This window comes from Hordeum vulgare, chromosome 3H (assembly GCF_904849725.1).
Source record: "Hordeum vulgare subsp. vulgare chromosome 3H, MorexV3_pseudomolecules_assembly, whole genome shotgun sequence".
In the NCBI taxonomy this organism is placed as follows: Eukaryota; Viridiplantae; Streptophyta; class Magnoliopsida; order Poales; family Poaceae; genus Hordeum; species Hordeum vulgare.
In genome coordinates, this window is record NC_058520.1 from 584,783,586 (window position 1) to 584,793,148 (window position 9,563).

Genomic DNA, 9,563 nt, shown 5'->3' on the forward strand with positions numbered 1-9,563 from the left:
GGATAAGAGAAACACATCTGGGCTGACAGAGGTAGGTCAAGGGATTTAGGAGTGGGTAAGGCTGGGCCTTGGCACGCCTAATGGGCTGTGCACTACTACTCTCTCTCTTTTCTTTAATTTCTTTTTCTAAATTCTTTAATTAAAAATGTATGGTATTATTTTTTTTCGTTGCAACGCACGGGTCCTTTTGCTAGTAATGTATAACAAATGTACATTGTTTGTGAACAAAAAAATATTGCCACTACAAAAATGGTCACTATGTATTGCAAAATATTAACAATTTATTCAAATAATTTAAATCTTGTTTTTTTGAAAATGTTAAATAGTTATTGAAAATGTAGAAGATATATACCAAAAGTGTATAATTCGTATAGAAAAATGTAGAAGCCAAACATTATTTGTCCTATAAAAATATTTATCATGTATTCATAAATTATTAAATATGCATATAAAATATGTTTGTGATGTATATGGAAAATTTTGAATGTGTCTTGAAAACCCTTAGATGTGTTAAAAAAATCGATGAAAATCCATAAAGAAACAAACAAAAGCGAAGAAATCCTAGGGAGACAAAAAACGCAAAACAAAGAAATGGAAAAAATGAAAACCAAAGAAAACCAGCGCAAAGGAATAAAAACAGTGAAAAATCGTGAAAGAAACAAAGAAAAATAAAGAAAACTGATAAAACCAAAGAAAAGCAATGGAAAAAGGAAGAAAAACAGCAAAATAAGGAAACCCATGAAGAAATAGAAAATACAGAAATAAAATAATAAAAAACAACGAACCAAATGAAGGGAGGGAGGGAGAGAATCTAACGAAAACAGTGAAAAAAGAGCCTTCTTTTGGCCAGCGAACAGAGAAAACCTGGTTTGCAGGCTCAAAAAAGAAAAAGGAAATAGGGATTATTATTTCCAGAAACAAAACATGTCCAAATTGTCACGCCCATAGTGACAAAGTTCAAACACCATAAGAAAACTTATTCGTGAACGATCGCCAATGATTCGAGTGTTGTTGTACATGTATGCCTATGGTCTTGAATTAAAAAATCAAATATACGATGACCATTTTTTACATGAACTCTCAACTTACATAAAATACACACTAAACATTTTCAACACAAGATAATCAGTTTTGGATATAAGATAAACATTTTATAAAATACATGATGAAAATTGTTAATTTACACGATAATCCTACTTTCAAAGCATGTTGAACATTTTATAACACATTATGAGCTTTTAAATACAAAATGAACAATTGTAAAAATGTACAACAATGTTTTTTTACTACACGGTGAACATTTTGGAAATAATATGTGAACAATATTAAAATGCATGATTACGAATTTTCGAATAGGGTAAAATGTTTTTAAATACACGCTAAACATGTTGTAAATAGACGATGAACAATTTATACAATACAGAATGAACATATTTTGAGATTCGATGAACAATTAGTATTGGGTTTTGATCATTTGTGCCATTAGTTGGCTCCCGCTACTCAGTTTGCCATTAGAAATTACAACTGCTAAAAAATGCCATTGTTCTGTGAGATGCTTGCTCAAAAATGCCATTATTCTGTGAGATGCTTGCTAAAAAATGCTTTTAGATATCTAAAATATGCCATTAGACATTTGCTCAAAAATACCATTAGACATTGTTATTGTCAGGTCAAACCCGTTGACCATGGTATATGATAAAAATAATCCTAGACCCACATGTTAGTTCTCTCTATCTCACAACGATAGTGTGGGTTCCACTTCTCAGGAGTAAGCAAGCGAATAACATTAAAGGAAAATAAGAATGCTACTGGGGTCAAGTGGGACCCACACTTTATTATAGTGGGATAGAGGCAGAGCTCACATGTTGGTCCATAGGTATTTTAGTCATTATAGCATTACAAACAAGGTTTGAGCTGAAAGTAATGGTATCTAGTGATATTTTCGAGCATCCGCCTAACGAAGCGATGGCATTTTTGAGCAATTGAAATTACTAATGAAAAAACTGATTAGTGGGACATAATCAATGCCATAAATAATAAAAACCCATTATTTTAAATACTGCTACATGGTATATATTTGTTGAAATACAAGATGAACTTCCACAAAAATACACGATGGACTGTTTTTTGAATACACACTAAATAGTTATTTCTTTAATAGTATATGAGACAAATATTTCAAAATAAGCGACGTGCATTTTTGTAACACATTATGAGCATTTTCTTAAATACATGATTAAAAAAAGGTCCAAACACAGCACTAAATAAGACATGAAATAGAACAATCGCAAAATCACAAAAAAAATGAAATAGAAACAGAAAATCACAAAGGTGGACCAGCGTAAAGAGCAACTAGGGTACCACTTAAGTCGGTTTTTTCTGGTTTTGGGAAATTTTTAGAAGGCTTCCTGAACAGTTTTTTTTTCCTTTCTCACTTTTTATTATTTTGTTTCCTTTTATCTTCTCTTTATGTTTCAAAAAATGATCTTTATTTTCAAAAAGTGTTCTTGATTTTAAGAAATTGTTCGGTATTTTCCAAAAATTGTTATCAGTTTCAAATTTTGTTTTTCAAATTCATTTTTTTTCTCAGTTCTAAAAAGATTCTTAAGATTCAAGTTTTTTTCGTGCTTTCAAAATTTGTTCACACTTCAAAATTTGTTCCGGATTTTTCAAAATTGTTCTCGGTTTCAAAACTTGTTCTCAAAATTTAAAAAATGTTTGTGCTTTCAATATTTATTCACGCTTCCAAATTTGTTTGGAGTTTTTCAATTTTGTTCTCAGTATCAATATTTGTTCTCAAGAATCAAAAATTGTTCGTGCTTTACGAAATTGTTTGCGCTTCCAAATTTGTTCTTGTTTTTTAAATTGTTCTCGGTTGTAAATTTGTTATCAAAATTCAAAAAAAAATCATGCTTTAAAAATTTGTTCGTGCTTCCAAATTTGTCTAGGGTTTTTCAAAATTGTTCTCCTTTTCAAAATTTTGTTCTCAAGATAAAAAAATGTTCGTGCTTTAAAACTTGTTCGCACTTTCGAATTTGTTTGGTGTTTTTCAAAATTGTTCTCCTTGTCAAACTTTTGTTCTCAAGATTCAAAAAATGTTCGTGGTTTAAAAAATTGTTTGTGGTTCCAAATTTGTTCTCATTTTTCTAAATTACTTTCGGTTTCAAAATTTGTTCTAAAATTTAGAAAATATTCGTGTTTTGAAAATTTGTTTGCGTTTTCAAATTAGTTTGGTGTTTTTCAAATTTGATCTCCTTCTCAACATTTTGGTCTCTAGTTTCAAAAAATATTCGTGGTTTAAGAAAAATTTGTTTGTGGTTCCAAATTTCTTCATGTTTTTTTAAATTATTCTCGGTTTCAAAATTTGTTCTAAAATTCAAACAAACAAAAAATATTGTTCCCCTTCTCAAAATTTTGTTCGTGTTTTAAAAAATTGTTCGCGTTTTCAAATTTGTCCGAGATTTTTCAATATTGTTCCCCTTCTCAAAATTTTGTTCTCGAGATTCAAAAAATGTTCATGTTTTAAAAAATTGTTTGCCTTCCAAATTTGTTCATGTTTTTTAAAAATTGGTCTTGGTTTAAAAATTCGTTCTCAAAATCCAAAGAATGTTCGTGCTTTAAAATTTGTTCACGCTTTCAAATATTTTCGGGGTTTTTCAAAATTGTTCACCTTTTCAAAATTTCTTCTCAAGATTCAGAAAATGTTACTGTTTTAAAAAATTGTTCATGCTTCCAAATTTGTTCATGTTTTTTGCAATTGTTCTTTAAAATAAAAAATGTGTCTTCTCCAAATAAAAAAAGAAAAGGAAAAAGAAAGAAAAAAGAACGAAATAGAGACGCGGCAGGCACCAGTTAATGTGAACTTCGTTAACTGGCGCCTGGGACATTCTAAATATCGATTCTTTGAACTTTTAAAACAGTCTTTTGACATTCGTTTAGATTGGCGCCTGGGACATTCTAAGTATTTATCAAGATGACGGGTTACAATTTTTATAAGATTCTTTGAACTTTTTTAAATATCGATGAATTTTCTTTAAAATTTTGACGTACATTTTTTTGAATTTATGAAATTTTCTCTGAAAACTGATGAACCTTTTCTAAAACGTTAAAATACTATGAACTGTTCTTAATACCGATGAAAGTTTTTGAAAATTGATAAACATCTTTTTGAAAATGGATGAATATGTTTCGAAAATTATGAACTTTTGTAAGGTTTATGAACTTTTTAAACATACATGATTTTTTTTGGAATTTATGTGAACATTGCTTCAGATTTAACTAACTTTTTACAAATTTCATGAACATTTTTAAAATTGGATGAACATTTTTTCAATTTTAGTATTTTTTTTTGCAAATTGATGAATCTTTTTAAATATATGATTTTTTTCAAATGGATGAACCTTTTTGTTGAAATCTGTATATTTATTTTATTTCATATTTTTATTGTTGTAACAAATAGGAAATATGGACGGTTTTTTCTACCACATCAACAAGAAAAAAAAAGAACAAAGAAAAACCCGGCAACTCGAGGTCGTGCTAATGGGCCGGCCCATGCCAGCAATATTGTAGGCGCCGGATTGTTAACGGGCGCATGCAACGCTAGCTAGGAGCTACCCATGCACACATAGTGCACAAACGTTTTGTAAACACACGAGTAATATTATTTTTAATTTTACTGAAATACTTTTCCATTTTGAAAATACAAAGAGAACAAAAAAAGGGTGCTTGCAATCCATCGCTCCTACATCGCGCGCCACACACACACAAAATACTGTTCGCAACAAAGCAAGGTACAAACACTTTTGTAGTTCCATTTTATGTTATTATATTACTACCACAAAATAAATTTCTCTACCCCTAAAAGATTGTTCTCTTACATCTCTAAGCTGTCAAACTAAGTCCACTCGTTTTTTTCTATAAAAATCGACTTAAAATAAACACCCAATCTAAACGTGCACGGTTACATACAGAAACACGAAACACCTCCCTTTTGTGTTCTGGATGAAGCTAGACACGTACATCTGGTATGTTTGCCTTCACCACTAAAGACTGCACACAACAATGAGGGTCTCTAGAAACTCATACAAATATTGTTTTATAGCCTAGCCAGACATTTACTCATTTTCACACATCCTGAGAAAAAGGGTGGTCTTTTGCATAGGTGAGGAACCATCTCCTTGCTTGCGTGGCACAATTGGCAAATAGAGTTATATGTAAACCTGAGAATAGTTACATACTTGAACCATACCTGAACCATACCCATTCATTTATCTCTTAAAACCATACTTGAACCATACCCATTTAGTGTCATTTTTGGCCCAACCAAAACCAAACCCACTATTTTTTCCACCCAAACCAATTTAAACCCAAAACATAACAATGGGTTTAAACCCAGTACATAACCATGAGTTTGCTTTAATGTACATATGATTGCACAAATTGACATGTTAAGAAATAAATAAGATAGAATAGGCATAAGTGCATCTACAACAGTTTAGAAAAAGTAATCCTTGAGATACAATCAACACACAGTAAGAGGCAAAAATAACATGTCCATGGCTGATAAGCTCACTAACAAGTGTATTAAAACCAAATTGCTTAGCGAAAGCACAAGAAAACACTTCCGATTTTCATCTGCTGTTTCCCCATAATACATAATTACATAGTGCATCACAGCATGCACGCGGATCAAAGATACTCGTTCTCAGTCGTAGTTGATTATTCCATATAACCAATGCCTAGAAACCGGTTTGGACCCATAGTTTATAACCGCTAATAACCAAACCGTTTAAACACATAACCAACTATACCCAAACTGGTTTCTCCATATACCCAAACCAAAACCAAACTAAAAAAATCTCAGCCCAATAAAACCTGAACCAATTAAACCCAAAGTAAGAACCGAACCGTTACACCCGGTTTTTTAATAACCATTCTCACGTTTAGTTATATGGCCACCATCCGCTGATTACTCGTATTTGGCCATGATATTTTTGTAGTGAAGCACCAACCACACAAAGAGTATCTGTTTTAGGCACATCCATATAACTTTCCAGCATTTTGGTAGGATGAAGGTTTGATGTTGGCAAATGAATTGCCTTATATGCCGAGCTTGTCAAATATTCATCGACGGCAGTCCCATTCCAACATATGGAGTCAGCACAAGAGTGATGGACGCAAGCTGGGTTTTCAAGTAGGCTTAAGAGGTCGACAAAATTCTCGCAGCTGGACTAGGGTAGTCATGCGATGCGAGTAACAAGAGTGAACCATTTATCACGCTCAAGTTCCTCCATCGCCATTTTTTTCCTGGAGGCAAGTTTAAATAGCTCTTGCACGCCGTTATGGACTATGTAATCCTCAATCCACTTGTCCCTCTACAGGCTAGCCCAACTACCATTCCCAATGGTGCAGGTCATTGAGGTTCTTAGGCCCGAGTCGTTGTTTCTGATGTTGTTCAGAACAACGAAAATGCTAATTGGACAAATCACTTCCATTACAAAATGAAGTGCTTTATTTAATTTGTCGCTTTGGATGTGAGACGTATTTATTAGTGAAAATAAACAACGTCAAAACTAGGATGACACCTAAAAGCAGTGGCGGATCTAGCCCAACATGACAGGATGGTCCAACAGTATAATTATTCATAGAAATGTATTATTTTTAATTATTTTTCTATGATACATATAGCTTATGTGGACATCTCAGGGTGATCCATGGACCACCCTGTCCATCCCTTAGATCCGCCACTGCCTAAAAGATGAGTATACCATACTAATAAGAACAAATTGGTTGTTGGTAGTTGCTAGAAATGTACTATTTATTTCGAGTAAGGTCATTCTCTCTTAGTGCGATATAGAACAAAGGGTACCCCACTCCTCAACACGCATCACAAAAAAATCCAATAAGAACTTCATAGAGGTGAGACGTAGTTCCTTTACGAGCCTAGAAGTACATCACACTAAGAGCAAGTAAAATAACATCATGGTTAATAATATAGTCAACTGCTCACTATATAATATTGCCATGCCACATGTAGTCATTACTTTTAGTCACTCATACAACATGGTTAGCTATATGAGTACTACTTTTGTCCATCTTCTCTTTATCTATTTCTTTATATTTATTGCATCTGCTTAGGAGCACGCATATAGATTGGCTCTTGCATAAGAGCCCACTCCCCTTATTGTTTCATGTCTTTTTCCTTCACATGAACAAAATTGCCATGTAAGTGGGCTATAAGCACATTATTGTACTTGCTCTAAGGTAACGTAGGTAGACTATATGACTTAAAATATTATATTTATGATTAGTTGGAGAAAATAGAAGAGCAGAGAGAATAAAAGCGGCTCACAGATTATCAGCCGGCTGCAACACGTGTTCCTGAACATTACGTGAGATTGAGACATCAATAAAACAATATATATTTATATCTTACTATTGTATTTATCAGTTATAACCTTTAATATAGATGACATGGCAACATCATATAACCAGCAACCGGCTATATTATTAACCATGCTCTAACTTGCTCGATGAGGTAGACAAATCAAAATTTACTACTATTAAGCTATTGCTTTTTTGTAGTAGTAGGCACCCTTGCAAGCGCTAATGAGTGGGCGGCGTTTGTGTAAAAAGAACATCACCGCATGCGAACATCATCATATTTGCATCATCCAATGTAATAAATTTTTATCATGTAGTGCGTTTCAGGACAATCCTCACTTCGCAACTTGACACTTGTTGTCGAACAGCCTTATGCTGCAAAAATCGCTTTCCCGGGCAACAAATATATAACAACCGCGCGTGATGTATGATGCGGATGTCTTTCATCACGAACGAATACTAGCATCCAAATATGAAAAGGGGAAGGAATTGTTCGAGAAGTGGTCCCTACGAACTTTATAGTGCAGTGGAAATTCACCCTAACTTACGATGCCCTTTTGAGCTCTTCAATCCAACCATCTTCTTATGCCATTGGATGCACAGGAATTTAAAACAACCCACCATAGAGCAATGGGATAGAAAAAACCCTCTGGCTACACCTGAGAGCAATCAAAAGACCCAATAGCTCAGATCGATTGCGTTGCTTTCTTTACCCAGAATATGCAGCCAGTTGGAGCCTATGGGCCATGCTTTTTAGTTTCTCATCTTCTTTCCACAAGACTTCTGCCAAGTAGTGAGACGCGCGCCAGGACCAGATGTGCTAATCATTCTGCATTTCAATTGGTACTAAAAATTACTACTTATTAACAATTCGAGATTATTCTGAGAACAACCAAATGTGCTCAAATTCTTGTAAAAAAATCATTCTAAACATGAAATGCATGCTAAAACTAGTTAATACAAGTCGAAATGTTTTCAGGTACAGCAGGTACATATCCATTGCAATAGTACATAGGAGTAAGAACACAAGCAAGAGCATAAGCAAAAGCTATAGTTCAGGTCACGACGTACACGAAGACCGCAAATACAAGAAGATCGAAACAACTTCAGTCAGATGAGGCGAAGAGTATATGTTCAGTCGCTGCCATGCTTCTCATTGCCCCTGGAGTTGGACCGCTCGCCCCAGATGTCGATCTGGATCATGCCGTCATCTGGCGGCGGCGGAACCGGCGACCTGCTGTGGTTGTTGAGCGCCGCCGTGAGCTCCTCGCCCTCGCGGTACCTCTGCAGGTACCTGCGCATGGCGCCAGCGTAGTTGTCGAGGCCAAGAGTCTTCATGGCGTGGCAGATGTCATCGCCGTTCACCGTCTTGCGCCTCTCCCGCCGGCACCTCTCCGAGGCCTCACCGGTGACGAAGCCGATGAACTCCGTGGCGCACTCCTGGATCACCTCCTTGGCGTGCTTCGAGACCTTGGCTGCCGGCGGCAGCACGTCCTTCATGATCCGCCCCACGTTGGCGATTGGCAGGAGGCCTTCTTGCCCGTTAGGATCTCCCGAGGAAGAGCCTGAGGTTGATGGCGCCCTAGGAAGGCTGAGGCGCCCCGGTTGTTGGGTAAAACCGGAGAAATGGATGAAATCCTCCCTATTCGTCATATTTAGTGTGGATAAGGTATGTATGTGATCTTTGTCACAATGAGATATATAGTTCGATCACGTCGAAAGTAGGCTTCACAACGGTACTGGTATTGTCAATGGAGTCGCGACTCTTTTTATACACGGAGATCCGCGGTTTTTTGCCTTCCTTACCTAACTTTTTTCTCTGTCTACTTAAAAAATGCGGAATGTATGTCGTGACCCAGTTGTCCACTACTCCACACGGGTAAATGATTCGTCTTTACTGTTTTGAAATGGCGTCCATAACATTTATTCGTCCATGAGATTAAAAATATCCAACTGGCTTGTGGAATAGAAAACAAAGGTTTATCTAAAACATTTTTAAGTACAAGTGCAGAGTACCTGCGTGTATCGTTTGAAAGATTATTGACTTGCAGATCTTCAACAATGGTGCACCATATAAAAAAATATCGTACTAGCTTGTTGGATAGATAATAAAGGTTTTCTAGAACATTTTGGACTACAGTGTAGAGTAGTTGTATATATGTTTTGAGCAAAACGGGCAT

At 35.2% G+C, this 9,563-nt stretch overlaps 1 protein-coding gene across 1 annotated transcript; it reads right to left on the reverse strand.

Annotated features, from left to right (window-relative positions):
• Window positions 1–8,274: 8,274 nt before the first annotated feature.
• Window positions 8,275–9,108, reverse strand: LOC123440796 (nuclear transcription factor Y subunit B-4-like). The gene has a single exon (XM_045117343.1). It carries the CDS (start codon window positions 9,034–9,036, stop codon window positions 8,518–8,520), a length of 519 nt encoding a protein of 172 aa, XP_044973278.1. The 5' UTR covers window positions 9,037–9,108; the 3' UTR covers window positions 8,275–8,517.
• Window positions 9,109–9,563: the final 455 nt, after the last annotated feature.

Excerpts from the sequence above, each read along its gene's own strand:
- LOC123440796 (XM_045117343.1), bottom strand. The coding sequence starts at position 9,036 with ATGACGAATAGGGAGGATTTCATCCATTTCTCCGGTTTTACCCAACAA.